The sequence below is a fragment of the Lepisma saccharinum genome, chromosome 1, assembly GCF_977018435.1.
Source record: "Lepisma saccharinum chromosome 1, izLepSacc3.1, whole genome shotgun sequence".
NCBI classification, from domain to species: Eukaryota; Metazoa; Arthropoda; class Insecta; order Zygentoma; family Lepismatidae; genus Lepisma; species Lepisma saccharinum.
Genome location: NC_139229.1, coordinates 17,487,498 through 17,506,092, shown reverse-complemented (window position 1 = coordinate 17,506,092; position 18,595 = coordinate 17,487,498). Strand labels below are relative to the sequence as shown.

The window sequence follows — 18,595 nt, the reverse complement described above, 5'->3', positions numbered from 1 at the left end:
GAGAGGGGAAGAATGAAAATGAATGAAAGGGATTTATAGAAATTTCTAAGATCATCTAGCTAAAAAAATAATGATAGTAAAAGTATAGTGAAATCGATGGGAAAATATAGTATAGTTATGAATGAAGGGTAAGAGAAAAATGTACAATTTTAAGCAAAGTAGAGTGGCATGCACAAGTATAGCTCGCCAAATTGTCCATGACTATTTTCATTAATTTTACTCCTTCATCTGACGTGTTTCTAAGAAATGGATTTTACGTATGCTGGTGCAGAAGTTTCACCTCCCGAAGCTCTCATTAGGCATTACGTAAAACGAAGGCAATAAACATTGTGATTTCAAATTTGCTTCGTAATACTTATGCATCCCACGGTAAGCCGACCCCCGTGGCGGATTGGTTAGCACATCGCGCTACGACGCCAGGGGTCCCGGGTTCGAATCCTGACCTGGGCATGGATCTTTGTGAGTGTCCATTCATCAATTTCATCATATCACCATCTTCGCAAATTAGCCAAAAGTGGCACAAGAAGCGAAGTAAAATAAAGCAAATCATTCATTCAATCGAAACATCCCACTGTATGTACAGTCATGGGCACTTCTGAGTTGTAACAGCTCTTAAAAAATTTAAAAGTGTACTTCAACTTTGGTTAAAATAGAAGATCTTCTACAAACTAGAAGAATTCGAAATCCATCCCAAAAATGATTTAATATTCTAGAATGTATTGTATTGTTTATTTCTTGTTTTATGTATTACAAGCTGATTACCCGGCGTTGCCCGGGTGTTTAACGAATTCTAACTATAGCGTAAAATGTAACTAATTTTATTTACAGCTTACAGTATACAAATTATAAAGTAATATATTTTACAAATTCACTATAATATAAATTTAACAACAATTTATGAACAACATTTTTAGTTCCACCTCCAAGAGCAAGTATAAATAAATTAAACGGCATTAGGAGTGTCACTATTCATCGTAGCGACCCCGAAAACTATGGATTCCACACTAATATCGGTCGTTTTACATGTCACCAGTGGCGTAGCGTGATTCTATGAAAGGTGTAAGGCTTCCTTAGACAAACCTGATCTGAATATTGGATAAAGAAAACCCAAAGATATCTTAACTAAATATAATCTATTTGAATGTAAGTCATGCATGGGCATACTCAATTTCAAACATAAAATGCACACACTCTATGTTAACAATAATAGCATATGTATGTATTACTTAATGAAGATTCTCATTTACACTGTAACTCGATCCGACGATCCTTTAGTCTGAACACCTCCATCACGTCGTCGTAGAATCGGGAGTTTCTGGTCAATGTCTTTAGCAGCTCCTTTTCAATGGATATCAGTCCCAAGTCAGATTTCCTTACCTGAGTCTGTGTGCTGCGTTGAAATGTGTGAATCCTCTTCAGTGCAGAAAACAACCTTTCCACCGACGAGCTTGAGGCAGGAACAGTGAGGAAGAATTCTGTTAGTTTGTACACTTGTTCAACAGCTTCATTCAAATGGGTAGTACGCAGGTACTCATGAAGTTCAAACACACTCATTACTCGATATTCGGCTTCAGAATAAATTACTTGTAGCTCAACTTTCAACTGGTAGCAATTGACAAATTTCGCATACAGCTTAGTTAAGCACACAAACTCTTCTTCTGGAAAGGCCATGTCATATTTTTATTCTTATTATGCTTTTTCTTTCACTAAAAAGCCATTTGTGGGAAATGCGTAAGATACAATTTGCAAATGCAAATGCATTCGAAAATATTACTCATTATCATGGTTACGATATTTGCGCACATTTTGAAAAGCATATCAAGCAACATAGTCAAAGGAAAAGGTAAAAAAAAAAATCTGTAAATCATAACGCTAAGTATTACGTGCATGCTTTTAACATTGGCCGCGGTGGCTCAGTCGGTAACGCGTCTGACTACCATGCTCAAGGTCCCGGGTTCGATCCCCGGCCGGTTCAAATCCGGGAACTTTTCTAATGATGGAAGCGGCCCCGGCGCCCACCCAGCGTCGAATAACATGGGTACCTGGCGGAAACCCAGGGGGGTAAAGGCGGTCAGGGGCGTGATGCTGATCACATCACCCCCGATCACGACCGGATCAAGAAAGTGTGGGGCGTTACCCCCACACCCCCTATACGCCTTCATGGCGTGGTGCTAAGCACAGGGGAGCACTTTACCTTTTTACCTTTACCTTTTAACATTACGGGCAACTGGGATGCACGCGCCTAACTTTGCGGGCGCTGCCGGATCTAGAATTGCCAGACATTCCTCTTTTATCTTTAACTTCGCTGCTTCTAATGAAGGTAATATCGTAATATCCAACATTAAACCATCTCTTTGTGAACTTAATAGTTAGTTTACACATTTAAAATGACACCCGTTTTGTTAGCTACACCTCCCGTCAAGCATTGTTGAAACAACACGGGAGTCGATTTACAGTGCGTCACAATCGGGGCGCCCTGTCATTGGTTGATAAGCAAACACACCCGCCATGGGCGAGTCCAAATCATTTCTTCCATTCACCCGCACGTAAGTCCTCTCAAGAGGCCTTACAGAGAAACAACTCGAATCAAAACCAGTCCTCAATTGTTTCGTTAAAAGTTCTACTTGAAGTCTGATATCGCTATGTGTGTTCAAGCGATAAATACGGGAATGAAATACGTTTTCTTCAATAATTTCAGCTTGTAAGGTGGACTTACTAGCCTTACGTGGACACTACGCCGCTGCATGTCACCCCTTCCCACCCCCACTTCTAGGGGTGCCAGGGGTGTCTTGGAGTTGAACGGCATTGGGAGTGTCACTATTCATCTTAGCGACCCCGAAAAGTATGGATTCCACACTAATGTCGGTCGTTTTACATGTCACCCCTTCCCACCTCCAACCCCAAAGGTGCCAGGGGTGTCTTGGAGTTGAACGGCAATGGGAGTGTCACTATTCATCTTAGCGATCACAAAAACTATGGATTCCACACTAATGTCGGTCGTTTTACATGTCACCCCTTCCCACCTCCAACTCCAACGGTGCCAGGGGTGTCTTGGAGTTGAACGGCATTGGGAGTGTCCCTATTCATCTTATCGACCCCGAAAACTATGGATTCCACAATAATATCTGTCGTTTTCGATTATTTTTATATGTCACCCCTTTCCCACCCAACAGGGGTGTCTTGGAGTTAAACACCACTGGGAGTGTCAGTATTCATCTTAGCGACCCCGAAATCTATTGATTCTACACTAATATCGGTCGTTTTCGTTTATTTTTACATGTCACCCCTTCCCACCCCCACCCCTAGGGATTACAGGGGTGTCTTGGAGTTGAACACCATTTGGAGTGTCACTATTCATCTTAGCGACCCCGAAAACTATGAATTCCACACTAATATCGGTCGTTTTACATGTCACCCCTTCCCACCCTCACTCCTAGGGGTGCCAGAGGTGTTTTGGAGTTGAACACCATTGGGAATGTCACTATTCATCTTAGCGACCCCGAGAACTATGGATTCCACACTAATGTCGGTCGTTTTACATGTCACCCCTTCCCACCTCCAACCCCAAAGGTGCCAGGGGTGTCTTGGAGTTGAACGGCAATGGGAGTGTCACTATTCATATTAGCGATCACAAAAACTATGGATTCCACACTAATGTCGGTCGTTTTACATGTCACCCCTTCCCACCTCCAACCCCAAAGGTGCCAGGGGTGTCTTGGAGTTGAACGGTATTGGGAGTGTCCCTATTCATCTTAGCGACCCCGAAAACTATGGAGTCCACACTAATATCGGTCTTTTTCGATTATTTTTACATGTCATCCCCTTCCCACCCCCACCCCTAGGGGTGTCTTACACCACAGTATTTCTTTCCAGATTGTAAGTCATATGTGTACCAAGTTTGGTCATCGTGAAAATCACCAATTAGCTTACCGACTCCAAAAACTATGAATTCGACACTAATCTTGGTCATTTTTGACATTTTAATTTTCACCCCTCTCAACCCCATGCCGTTAGGTGAAAAACTTGGAGTTGAACGGCATTAGGAGTGTCACTATTCATCTTAGTTACCCCGAAAACTATGGATTCCACACTACTATCGGTCGTTTTCGATTATTTTTACATGTCACCCCTCCCAACCCATCCCTAGGGGTGCCAGGAGTCAGTGACGTACACTGAGGAGTAGCTAGTCTAGCAGAGATAGTTCAATCAATCTCACATCTCTAATTATTTTCAAATCACAATATTTATTATCTTGAAGCCTCAGTTCATATGCAACACTTCTTTCCACGCGCTTCTCGTCCCTCGATGTGATTAGCTGGCAAGGCTGGATACCCTAGCTGGCTCTTCTTCTGCCTTACCAGATCCAGGTATAGACAACCGCCCGAAGCGAAAGGGAAGATTTCTCCCTTTACTTCCCTTGCCCCCTCGCCCCCGCTTCAATGGTTGAAATGCCGTGGTTTCAGGTCCTCCAGTCTATCTCCTATAGGACAGATAGGGGATTGGTTTCCCTTCGATTCCTTTGTAAATCCTCTAAAGAACTCCGGGGAAATTTTCTGCAGTACTTATGTTCTCTGTATTTACACAACCTTTTAAACGTTGTACAATATGTATGTTTAATATGCGATGTAGTTTTATTTGTATATGAATGGGAACGTACTTGTATTATGTGCAGACAAAAATGTTATGGTTTCTTTTCTCTTTTTTTCAAATATGGAATATATAATTATTAAATAACAAATATCTAGCTCTCGTTTTAGTAGTGTTTTATTTAAATATACTAATAATTTGGCCTCCAATAGAAAATGGGTAAGCTAAACAGTCATAAATACGGATGTATTAATTTGGGCAAGAAAACGTGCGTTCTAATTGTTGTAGTTGGTTTGGTTTATTTTACTTCACCTTTCTGCCACATTTGGTTATCGCGAAAATGAGGATGAGTGATGATATAATGAAATTGATGAAGAAAGAATAATTCAGGCCGGGATTCGAACCCGTGACGAGCGCGCATTCTTGTTCCTATGTGTTGTACTCTGCAGTGAATAGTGAAATAATTGGAATGAAAAATGTATCCCAGAACTAAAAAAGCCAAATGAATATTGTTGAAAAAACTACAAAAAAGTGTGTTTTGTTATCTGTTCATCCCCTCTAATATATTTAATTTTTGCCACCTTCCATCACTTTTTCTAGCTGTATAGATTTAATCGCGATAAGTAGCTAATGAGCTTATGGAATTCACCTAGGGACAATCATAAACAGAGAACTCTGGACTCCTGATTTCAAAGTGCTCTGCAGATGCACTAGGAGGAAATTATTTGTATTTTCTTTTTCCTTTCTTTAGTGTTGCTTTTCCATCACTTTACCCAACTTCTGCCATGACGATGAACGTTGATTAAATTAAACGGATGAAAAGTGGTTACAAAGGAACACTCATGCACAGGCCAGGGCTCAGTAACGAGATCGTGAGATGGAGAAATTAGGGAAATCAAGCTATGCAAATTGTTTGGAAAAACGTTAATCATATACAAATATGGTGTTTCAAAAATCCAATTGAAATTTTTCGTACCACTGAGTAAATACGCAGTTTGCTTTACCGATACCCACGTATCCGAATAGTTAGAGCTTTCCACTCATCTATGTTGTCGGCCGACATTCGTTGGGGGAGTGCAAGTGGCCCCGGATAGGTACAAGGTGGAGGCATACGTATATAGTGGTTCGGATCCCACTTTAAACTGTGGGTCCAGTCCCGATTAGCTTTTATGTACACAAAGTGGACTTAAACACCAAATCAACCAACCGCGGGGGAGTGGTTATCGCTGCACGCTATGACACCAGGAGTTCCGAGTTCGAACCCCGACCTCGGCATGGGTGTTTTTTGTGTTTGTCTCTTCATTAATTGTATTGTACCATCTTCGCGATTAACCAAATGTGACAGCGACGCTAAGTAGCATAAATCAAATCATTGAATGATTGTTTCATTTGGTTTGATTTACTTCGCTTTTCCTACACTTCTGGCTAACCGTCAAGATGGTACGGTAAAATTGATGAAGGGACAAACACAAATAACACCCATGCCCAGGTCGGGGTTCGAACCCGGGATCTCAATGGGAACAATATACAAACCAGAAATGCCAGTGACTGCACAACTGTATTCTCCTTTATTCTGACTGACTCACATCGGCAAAAGTCTTATCTATTTCCAGATGTTCATTCTGACATCTAGGGAGGGGTCTACCTTCCGCCCTGGCAAACAAGAATGCCTTCCTTTTCATTTTGTTTTCTGACACAGATAAGTAAATAATTATGACTAAGAAATTTGTGAATATTTTTTGTCTCTGCACAAGGGTTTACCTTGGCTGTGATGGGGCTGCAGACTTCTCCGCCCAAAATTTACAAGCGAATGAATACAATAAATATTATGACAAAGCGTGCCCATGTTTATTTTCCATCGGGAGAAACAATTTTTTTTTCAATGGAGACAAACAACAATTTCCCATGGATGATGGCATGACAATGCTTTATATTGTATTACGTGAAGAGAGAACAACATTTATTTTACCTTCCACGTAATAAAGCACAATGAACATGATGAAATTTTCACCACCCGTTTTCCAGGAACGGGCAAGTGTTCCCTTGCCCCGCTGGATACGCCAATTTGTTGGAAAAAGTGACGCATTGCCCTGAAGCCCCCCAAGTTTTTGCTCCTGAACTATGGTACAGCAAAATCAATGTTCGTAGAGTCATAATCATACTAATATTTTTTGCGGGGGCGGAAGGTAGCGCCCCCTCCATAATGAACATTCTGGATTTGATGAAATGTGTTTGACTGGCAACACTGTTTGATTATTTCTCCACCGCCGAGTAGAAACGGAGTAAACAAATACGTAGATATGTTTGTAACATTTTCTTCTGCTCTTGAAATTTTACTATGTTTAGATTACTTTCAGATTGCGTGTTTTCAAAACATTGTGTGTTTTCAAAACATTGTCAAATAGCAATTCTCTGACAGATGATAAAGTATCCTAATTCTCTTTGCTGCATATTGTTGACTTACAGCGCGCATTTTAATTTTCACACTACAACTTGATTTGAAAGTAAATATTTATAAATAAACGGGGGAAATGCTATATCAACAGCGAGGAAGATTTACTTACTGTTGATGCTGATGACACACACTCTATGGTAATTAAATGTAAATTGACCCCACTTAAATAAATACGTGGTGTGGAAAATAGACGTGCCCTGATAACACATGCCAACTCTTGGTTTACAGGAAATTTAAGTTTTTTTGCTTACATACGGAAAGGGTTTCTCAAACTTGTCCACATCTAGAAAAGATATTTGATTTGATTTTGATTTGTTGTTTTAAGTCCACTTTATGTACAGTAAGGCTAATCGGGACTGGACCTACAGTTTAAAGTGGGATCCGAACCACTTGTGCCTCCACCGAGTATCGAACCTGGGACCCCTTGATTACAAGGCGAAGACGCTACCACTGCGCAATCGGAGAGGCACCACATTTAGAAAAGAAGTAGATAGTACTCCTGCAGATTCAAGGCCGTATGCATGCAGAAATATTGTGTGGGGTTCAACTTAGAAGCCAAAGGATGGTACAATTTACCGTTCACTAACACTTATTAACCGAAAAATGATTGTTTTTAATCCACAAACCATTCACGAAAGGTTAGGTTCAGTTAGGTTAGGCAAACATAGAAAATTAAATTGGAAAAAGAAATCCCGCTCACACGTCATCTTGTAGAACTACTGCGTGGTTACTACACTGACAGGAGGTTACGTAATCGAATGCACGGAATATTTGATTCACGTAGACGACGGTAATGGTGGCACGAGCTATCGTGCAACAGAGATACATGAATCTCGAAAAATACCTTATTTACAGGCCGAATGACTTGCACAATTCGAAAAAACACTTTTCCCAGCTTCAGAAAGTCCACAAGAACTAAATTCCGTAAGTACTTTCTCGTCTTTTCTCATGTAAATTTCAAGAAATGTGTTTCCGGTATATCTAATCGTTACCATGTAATTATGCGATATAGTCCGAACACCTCTCAGTCGTTTATTTTCTTAATTTTAGCATTGATACTTACCTATTCTGCATTGCGGAAGATTCTTTAAGGTGAAGTTATGTCTTTTTCCATAACATAGTGTCAACTTTTCATATTATGAGTCATCATTTGTCTTGCTTGTTCCGCTTGGGTAACAGACAATATGGCGTGCACTCGTCATGGATCATCGCGCTTCGTGCTTGTGTTTTGTCGATTTGGAGTGGGTATGCAGTGTTTCAACATTCTTCACTGAAAAATATCTACTTTCATGTTCATTATGTCATCACAAACCATTGACGGATAGCCCCAAAAAACCATACACGATTGCCCACAAACCATTGATGGATAGCCCCGAAAATTATTCACGATAGCCCCATGAACCATTGACAGATAGCCCCAAAAACCATTCACGGTAGCCCCATGGATGATTTCCGGCAAGGTTAGGTTAGGTAAGCATAGTTAAAAAAAAATTAAAAAATCTCGTAAAAAAAAAAAGGCACGTTTGGAAACACTGACGAGACCGCCTGACTTTCAACGCTCGGGCCATCTACAGGTACATAATGGAAACAACGGCATAATGTTGTCGCTTTACAGAAAATGCAAGTTCCTTACACAAAAAGTGATTATTTCTTGTTCTACAGCATTCTATGGTGAAGTTTTCAATTTCCGCGAAAGAAAATACCTCGAAGAACTTCGACAATGCTACAGAAACTGATTTCAGTAAGTAGTTTCTCCTGTAAATTTGAAGAAATCCGTTCGGGCGATATCACATATATACCTAGTGTTGCAATTAGAAGTCACTCCAAAGGTGTAGCATTAAAATCGTTACTGACAATATTAAATTAAAATTGATTGCTATTTTTTGTCTGACACTAACGTCTCTTTTCTAAAACGAAAGAAAAGAATTTCACAACCCGTTATTAAGATAACCTAACATTTTATTCCGTAAACTGTAAATATTCATGAGAGTATTATATATTTTGTACCAATACATTATTTTTTTATTTATTGTACTTTAGTTACATTTGTAAATTTCTTCTTATTTTTTTTTTTTATAATTACAGTGTATTTGCTGAGAGCTTCACTGTGAATTACAATGAAGTTTGCTGAACATCTTCAAGCTCATATCACTCCAGAATGGAGAAAGCAGTATATTAACTATGAAGTAAGTAAGAGTAATCCATTAGAAATCTGGCCATTTGTGATGTGATATGAGAGCTCCTTTACTTTAGTTCTGTCTTCCTAATCAACATGAGGCCCATGATAAAAGGTGGAATGTCTGTTATCAGAGGTTCTATGGGGCGGGGTCATTACACACCGCATATTTTGTTTCATCAGTCTCGTACGGTGCCTGCTGGCAGGCACGTATCCAGGAATTCCTTTCGGGGGGGGGGGGCTAAACACCATTTTTTTAGGGGTATAGTAAGAACCTCACAATTGTATGTTTAAGACCAGTGGTGGCAAATGGGTTCCAAAATGGGGGGGGGGGGGGGCGAGGGTGTTGCAAGGAAAGTTTACTTTCTCTTGGTAGCCAAGGCTTAACATTAAAAGGCCATAATTTTGAAGCAGAAAAATAAAAAAATGGGGAACAACTATCTCTTAAATCGTTGCCACTGTAAGGCTATCATTTTAATCAGAACGTGAAATCGGAACATTATTTATCACCCGACTCCTCTGTTTCCATGCATTAATAATGTGTGCCGGATCCATCTCGGTATGTGTGTTTGTCCATTTCTTCTCATCAGGTATAAAAACATCTATGGTATCTTTGAGTGTTTTTACGAAGCTGTTACACATGCACGGGATGGACAATCCACTCGACAACGCGAGATTCAAATTGTGGGTTGCGAACTGGATGCAGACAGCTCTCGAATATTTCTCTCCGATTCGAGTCTGAACACCACTAACGTGTCTTGTCCTCCCATTTTTTCAGCTCTTATAAAAGCCGAAACCCACCAAATTGTTCAGATTCAGGCCTTAGCACTCACAAGTGTTCAAAAATGCCTGTCACAGCTTCTGTTGTCTTGTTATATCGGCATGAAACAAAGGAAGTCTTCTCGAATACAGGTGGATCACGAAACAATTCATGCATAATGAAAACCCTTCCGTTCCCAACACATCTAATGTTTCGTCTCCCAGTATGATCAAATGCTTACTCATTTATCTCCAGTGACGTGCCCAAGGGAGGGTTGGTGAGGTAATAACCCCATTTGACCCAGTATTCCTTTTTTTTTTTTTTAAAAAAAAAGAGGAACGTCAAAGACAGGGAAAAAATGGCAAAATGAGGACTGACTACCAAAAATAGTATGTGTAACCCCTCTCCCTTCCGAAAATCCTGGGCACGCCTCTCTTTATCTCTGACACATTTTTTAAAATGAACTCACCAGAAGTTTTTATCATCGTATTGGAGATTGAAGTAAGATGCGTTCTTCCTGCAGGTTTAAATATGATCCTTTAGGGTGCTGTCGTCTGCCTGCCTTCACACCTAACCTTAACAAGGCCCTAATTTTCCATCCTTGTGACTTGGATTTTCAAGACTTTGGAAGGTTTCAGACCGAAGGGACACGCGATATATGTCGATTGGAATGGGCCAATCAACAGCAACGTTTCACACCGTAGCGACACAAAAGGCCGCACAAACCTAATCTTCAGGCGACACGGTGTGAAATCTCCCTTATTAGGCCACTGTCATTGTCACCTTGAAGTAGTAGCTCTTGTTGCCCACAGAAAAAAAATATCCTCAACCGGTGATAATGCTCCTCAGTTTTCTTCTCTCTCCTATATTTTCTGTGCTTGTTCACTATACAGGCAACACCTTACGATTTGATATACACAGGACATGTACTATGTAGACATTTTAACGAAAAATCGGTTGAAGTCAAAGATGACTAGGTGGCTCAGTTGGTAGAGCCCTGATTTGGGTCCTGGTAGAGCCTGCAATTTTTGCCAAAAATGTCTACATATGCAACATCTTCTTGCTTTCTCATCTCGACATTCATAAAATTTTCGGCTGTCTCTTTATGGTAGTTAAGTGTTTCAATGTGTTTTGAACCCAGTAGGCTTAAACAAAAGTATTTTTTTATATCATGAAATTCTCAGATTGCATATACGAAATTTAGTTCTGGCAAAACTAAATCATCACTCAAAACTTTGATTTTCAGTTGATCTATGCAGTTTATTTCTGTTTAATATCCGGTACTGATGAAATATTCACTTTAGAGAGAGAGAGAGAGAGAGAGAAAGAGAGAGAGGCCTTGATCTCTTCGACCCTCGAACCGAGCTAGCACTACTCTGAGGCCCCGGAAGTTCTGCTGTCGTCAATGTCTTCATTTTCGAATCACTATATCTTATAAAGCAACCAGAGGACGCTGACTGATCTGATCACCAATCGACTGTATGAATTGTCACACTTACCTCTGAAATCTCATTAACCGATTCTTTGTACAGATCAATCGAAAAATTGAATCGGCGTATTTATATCCTCATTATATTGTAGAACGTTCCGCAGATAAAACGATTCGTTAATATCACCAGTAATTGACTCCTTCTCTCATTCAAGAACGTACCCTCTCCCGCCTTCCAGAGATTAGAAATTACAACGAATCGTCCTACGTGTGGCTCTACCTTTGTTGTGCAGCTTCCAAATGCTGACAAGTCTCTACATAGTCCTCAAGTGTGCTGAGACAACACCGAAAGCACAAGAAAAGTGTACGTGCAATATTACCAACAACAGGGTTATAGAACATTCTCCGTTTTGCCTCGATACTTGTCTATCTCTTTAAATCATCGTCACATTATTCAAAAAGCCAAAAACCTAATTTTATCTAGTGTAAAATAAAAAAAATCCTGGGGTGGGGCTCGAGCCACATCAACCCCACCTTGGATACGTGCTATTAACAATAACAGGGTTATAAAATATTCTCCATCTTGTCTCGATAATTATTTCTCCCAAATTATCATGACATTATTCAAGAAGCCAAAATCCTAATTTTATCTAGTGTAAACAAAAAAAAATCCTGAAGGGGGGCTCAAGCCTCCTGATTCCCACCTTGGATACGTGCTATTGACAATAATAGAGTTATAGAACACTCTCCATCTTGTCTCGATAATTATTTCTCTCAGATTTATAAATTTATTATCTTCACATTATTCAAGACGCCAAAAATCTAATTTTATCTAGTGTAAATTTAAAAATTTCCTGAGGGGGGAGGGGGTGGCTCGAGCCACCTCATCCCCACCTTGGCTACGTGCTATTAATAATAACAGGGGTATAAAACATGCTCCATCTTGCCTCGATAATTATCTCTCTCCTTACATTATTTTCACATTATTTAAGAAGCCAAAAACCTAATTTTATCTAACGTAAAGTGAAAAATTTCCTGGGCAGAACGTCGAGCCGCCTGTGCCCCATCGTGGATACATGCTATTATCAATAACAGGGTTAGGGAACATTCTCCGTCTTGCCTCGATAATTATTTCTTTCCTTAAATTATTGTCACATTATTTTATTTCCCACCACAAGAAACAAAAAAAAAATCATTTTATCTAGTGCAAACCTAAAACTTTCGGGGGGGGGGCTCGAGCCCCCTAAGCCCCCCCTCTGGATACGTGCCTGCCTGCTGGTGCCTCTTGCTTTGTCTATAGGCATCAGATACACACTGAGAAATACACGTATGATCCGAAACTACATCCAAGGAAATGCACTTATGCTACGTACACCACAAGACGACTTTTTTAGTAATGTTTCCACTATAACCACAACACTTGTCTCCATCACCATCAACACACGTTCTCGCCCATCCACTCTTATCTCTTTCTGTCCTTTTCCTTTGAAAAATTCCTTTCACGCCCTCCTTACAGCAGTGTTTGTTTTTACCTTTTTGTCAGCAGACTTTCACACAAACACACACTCTCGTGTACACAATAGACAATCACACCCTAGGCAGTGATCCTTGCCTGAGAGGTGCGGCTCTCCCCTTGCCATGGCAAACAAGCAACTGGGTGCAAGTTTGGAAGAAGAAACCCTACAAATTTATGTGTAATGAAAAGAAAGCCAAAATACAGTGCGTACATTTTGAAACTGGCCCCAAGCACAAATATGAGAAATGTTAAAATCTAGTGATGTTTACCTGAGAACAAATGTTGGAAATGACGTCCTTCTTGCAGGATACACGTGTCCAGACGGTTTGCCATATTCCTAGCAAACCTTATGGAGTACTTCTGCGGTGATATTCTGAATGGCAACAGTGATGTGATGCTTCAGCTCTTCTAAGGTGTGTGGAAAAAAAACCATAGGAAGTAGTCCAGACTTAAGAGATCAGGAGATCTGGTGGGCCATAGTCCTTGTGAAATAACCCTGTCGCCAAAAAAATCCCTCAGACAAACATGCAATGCGGCAGGGAAAGGGATGGGGAGAAAGGGAGGGGAGGGGAGTATAAGTAATCAAGAATTGAACAACAAGGTACAACAATATACACAAACAAACATTTGTTGTAAGTTACAAAATGCGCAGATCACTATATTGTAACATTTCTCATATTTGTGCTCGGGGCCGGTTTTGAAATGTATGCACTGTAGTAATAATAAAACAAATTTAGGGTGGCACTACAGTAGAGATGTTCTTTTGGGTAAATTCACATGGTATCGAAAGAGAAAAGGTGCTCTAGTTTGAAGGGTAAAAAGTACAAAGAACAGTGACTTCACTTCTGATCAGCTGGACCTAAAGGTTTTGGTATTAAATAAATAATCCATTTTTAAAATGTTCTGACATTAATTTCTGTGGAACAGCTGTTATACAAATTTAGTATTTATACAAGCTAGATAATGAATGCATGCTGTTATATCTGAATATATATCATTTTTTTACCTGTTCATATAGTGGTAACATTATTGCATTATAAACAAGAGGTCTTGGGTCCGATACCCATTGTGGTTCGGATCTCACTTTAAACTGTAGGTCCAGTCCCAATTAGCCTTTCAGTGCATAAAGTGGGCTTAAGAACCAACTATGCAACCTGTTCATGCAATTGTAACAATAATATTGCCTGTTATTAACTGACCTATGATAATAATATTATGATTTATATAGATATTAATCTTTTAACCTATTGATTACAAACTTTATTATTATTATTAATAGTATTTAATGTGAGATACTTATCTCGGATCCCTCCCAAAATATGGTTCTAGATACCTGCCTAGCTGATACAAATAGAGTACCGATTAATCAATCCCATCTCTAATAAGATCTCCCCGATGGCGCAGTGGTATCGTTGTTGCCTTGTAATCAAGGGGTCGCAGGTTTGATACCCGTTGGAGGTACATAGTGGTTCGGATTCCACTTTAAACTGTAGGTCCAGTCCCGATTAGCCTTTCCGTGCATGACATAAAACATCAACTCAATCAACTATCTCTAATAATAAAAAAAAAAGATGAGGAGGTTGGTATTGTTATGAGAGGGAATGGGGGGAGGCAATTGTAAAATACATTTAAAATAATAATGTCCTATGTATTGAGTACTCTAAAAAAATTGAGGATTCTGTAAAAGTTTGGGAAAATACATTTAGAGTTCATATAGAAACCATGAAAGTGGACCTATTACTTTGTGTAGTATTCAGGGGTAGTCAAAACTAAAAATAATTCAGGAGCCAAGTTTTTTCAGGCAAAATCGGCCATGAATCCAACTAAGGTAAACTATAAAATGTGATTTTAAAACATTTAATTTATTAATTAATGAAAGATTGGATTAAAAGGAATTAATTCTTGCACCGGATTGACGTTTATAAAAAGGCTCAACTGGTAACAGCTTGAATAACTATGCAATACATTATAACAGTGGCGGCCGGCGGCAACTATGATGGGTAGTGCCAACGTGATCAAGTAAATAGAAATAAAAAAACCTCCGCAATGCCCCCCGCCCCCTCCTTGAGGTTGCGCCACTAGCCAAGATGTTTGTCCTCGTTTGGTAACGTGGAAAACAACATGTGTTTAAGTAATAACGTACTAATCCTATTCATCTTCACTCACTAACCTATCTTTATACACTACAGGAAACTTCCCTAAAAATATAACAATTACAAGAGGAAAGGAAAAAACAAATCCTATCACCTTCTCCTCCCCATGCACACGTATTCTAACTGGATGTCGAAAATATCTTTGTTATGAAAAGAAATTGTCGAAATGCCAAAGAAAACTCGCATCATCATAGGATATTTTTAAAAAAGTCTGGATGGCTCTCTTGGTGCATCTATCTATTATCAAAAATGTTCATTTAACTTTGGAAAAATATTAGGTTCGTTTCTCCAAACGTAGGCAGAAATTACTTCCCCAACGGGTCTTACAAACCAGTTGTATTTAGCGATTTTTTTCTGAAGGTGGCAACTGTGTCGTGTCAACACTGTGAAAGTTCCCTCGCCAGGCCAGGCTACGATTGGCACGGTTTCTTATGGGCTAACCCCGCCCCCTGCCACTTTGTTCTCAGCTAATGGTGGAAATGTTCCTCGCTGAGACTTCTTCAACCCTCTGCACGTGTGTCAACTTGGTTAGGTCCATGATTAGGCCAGTTCTTCCGCGGCACTGACCGTTGGCTCGCGAGGGTACGAACGAAACAGCTGGCGATGCAGTGAGGAGGTTGGGGCGGTCGTCACGTCAGCTTGACCGATTTCAAGATTCGAATCTCCTTGTCTGTAAACTATCAATGTATTCATTTAACTTTACTTGGCGACGTATGAATTTCTTCTGAGGGTAGTGCCATGGCACGGCGGCTCTACCCATTGAGCCGCCGCTGCATTATAATATATGGCCATCTCTACCATAGCACTGCAGATTTTAAAATTTTATTGACAAAGCTCCAACAATGTATAATGGGATGTTTATTATTCTGATTTCATGATACATGTAATACAGAAAACACAAACATTAAAAAACACATACTGTGCCTGAAAAAATAATGGAAATTTCTGTAAGTGAACTGAAGATAATTAACCCTTTCGAAGCGGATAACGAAATATTCGTCACCCATGGAAATTCCCCAAGGACAGCGCTCATTTTTAGAAAAATGTAGCGTATTGGAAAATGTTTTTTTAAAAAATTTGTAATAACACAATAAATGCCAATGAGGGCTCGTTTTATTCAGAATTTCCAAGGCTTTCGTTCGGTAAGGTAAACATGTCGAAGTGTACCCATTTTTGGAAACAACAGACAGAGGAATTCCAATTTTTTTTCTTTATTTTTTCTTCAAAGTTTGGTTAGCTCCCATCCGGTAGCACTCATCGATCTGGGCAAACCACCACTTGTCGCTGATTGCCCCAAGTTATGTAATGGCGAATACAGAGTATCAAAACGATAATACATATAGTATTTTTTTTAAAAAAAAGAAGAAAACTCAAGGTCAAAGAGAACGTTTATCACAACTGATCGGAAACTCCATCAGAAATGCACCTATCCATCAGGGCAAACCGCCACTGGTTGCCCAAAGTTAAGATACGATAGTACAAATAGTAAATTTTATAAAAGAAAGAAAAAAGAAAGAACTCAAAATCAAGCCCATCCGCTAGCGCCCATCGATCTGGGCAAACTGCCACTAGTCGCTGATTGCCCCAAGTTATATGAAGGCAAAAACATAGTATCAAAACGATAATACAAATAGTAAATTTAATAAAAAAAAAGAAAAACTCAAAATCAAGGAGAATTTTCATCACAACTGGCTGCAGAGACATCATCAGAAATGCACCCATCGATCAGGGCAAACCACCACTGATCGCTGATTGCCCCAAGTTATATAAAGGCAAATACGACAGCACAACTATTAACCTGGCGACGGGAAAATTCCATGTGTTTTTTTAATTCGGTTTCCTGTTTATTAAACTTTTATTACCAAAATATTTGTTTGACGAAATATTCGTCATCCGTCCTTGAGTTACTTCTGACATCTATAGGCCCCACCCCGAAGGGGTTAAAAAAGAACTGAATTTAAAAATTCAGTCACCAGATGAAAATTTTCAGGTGCTACTATGGTGACTGGGCATCCATTAGTAGTATTTATCAAGGATGTTAAAGACTTTGCAATCACTGCCCAGCTAAACTATTATTTTTCTAAGTTTAATATATATATATATTTTTTTTGTTACAGGAAATGAAAGCAATGTTGTATGCTGCTGTTGAACGTGCACCATCACCAGATGCAGTTGATGCCGAAGAACTAACGAGATACTACACATCATTTGACGAAGGCTTCTTTGCATACTGTGAAAAGCAGCTCTATAAAATCAACACTTTTTATTCAGGTGGGTGCTAATGCATGGATGAACTGTTATCGGAAAATGAGGCCGTAATCTCAGCTCCTTCCTGTTTTCTTCCATTGACACCTCTATGTAATAGATTCAACTTTATAGCCAAGTCACTCTTCCGTTGCAGGGTTTGTCATTCTGACTGCTGCTACGTTTATTTACTGCAGGACTTCAGCAAAATGGGTTTCTTGTATTCCATGAGGAATATTCCGACTGGGAGGGACACAGGCTGACTTCACTATCCCAAATAACCAAAAGTGGTTCTCCCAACATTGGGCCAACCATACTGAAAATGGTTGGCGAAATGTAAGAACATACCGTTGGGTAACGGTAATTTTGGCCGTGGTTTCAACAATAAGCCAATGTATGGTTTAATGTTGGGCCAACATAATGAAAACTAATGTGTTCTGGTATATACATAATTTATTGAGAGGCCAAATGTAAAAAATAATAGAAATTATTTATGAAAATGAAGAAAATACACAGCACTTTCTCAGTCACATGGTACCATTGTTTTCAAGGCACCGTACCTTCAAGTGGTAGCACAGAAACTTTGTAGAGTTTCCTTAGTTTTCCACCTTTCATGGAATTTAGTCTGCACATAACATTGTTTAACTACCTTCACAATAATACATGTAAGAATGTTCTTGTTCTGCTACAGCTAAAGAGACAAACAATAAGCAATTACCAACACATCTTTCATCCATGGTGGCTGACAGGCCCGTGCCCAGGATTTTTTTGAAGGAGGGGGGGCAAGCCCAAAACCTTGGATATATATATATATATATATATATACACACACACACACACACACAGGGTGTCATAAAACTCTTTCAACAACGCTTGGGTGCTGGTGGATATCATAAAAACAAGCAACTTTTCCCTATAAAGTTTACTTCGAAAGCGCTTAGTTTCTGCGCTATAAGCGTTTAAAATCTAACCTGTACATATGCAACCCAACACAGCAAATGTTTGCTCTGACATAACTACCAGGGGTGCATGGCAGGGTTGCCACTAGCGTTCCTCGTTAAGAGAGACAACTTCAAAACATCAACTTGGGAGTCTTGCCTGAGCAGAATCCAAAACATTAATGATCCTTGAGATGTTGTAAGAAGCAGTGACAGTATTTATAAACTGACCAAGACAAATAATAGGCAGACTAAAATTCAAGATAACTCATTCCAAAATATCTCCATCATTGATTGATTTGGTTTATTTTAATTCACTTTTCTGCCACCTTTGGCT

At 39.6% G+C, this 18,595-nt stretch overlaps 1 protein-coding gene across 4 annotated transcripts in view; it reads left to right on the top strand.

Annotated features, from left to right (window-relative positions):
• The first annotated feature begins 6,841 nt into the window (after positions 1-6,841).
• The window catches only part of LOC145985468 (solute carrier family 53 member 1-like), a 59,785-nt gene continuing 48,031 nt past the window's right edge, over positions 6,842-18,595 (top strand). For 3 of the 4 annotated variants that reach the window (XM_083119669.1, XM_083119557.1, XM_083119627.1), the window contains exons 1-3: positions 6,842-6,889; positions 9,128-9,228; positions 17,194-17,347. In XM_083119669.1, the coding sequence (XP_082975795.1) occupies positions 9,160-9,228; positions 17,194-17,347 (223 nt within the window). In that variant the 5' untranslated portion in view covers positions 6,842-6,889; positions 9,128-9,159. Of the gene's footprint in view, positions 7,180-9,127; positions 9,229-17,193; positions 17,348-18,595 lie in introns of all 4 variants that reach the window. The other variant, XM_083119590.1, reaches the window with a different exon arrangement.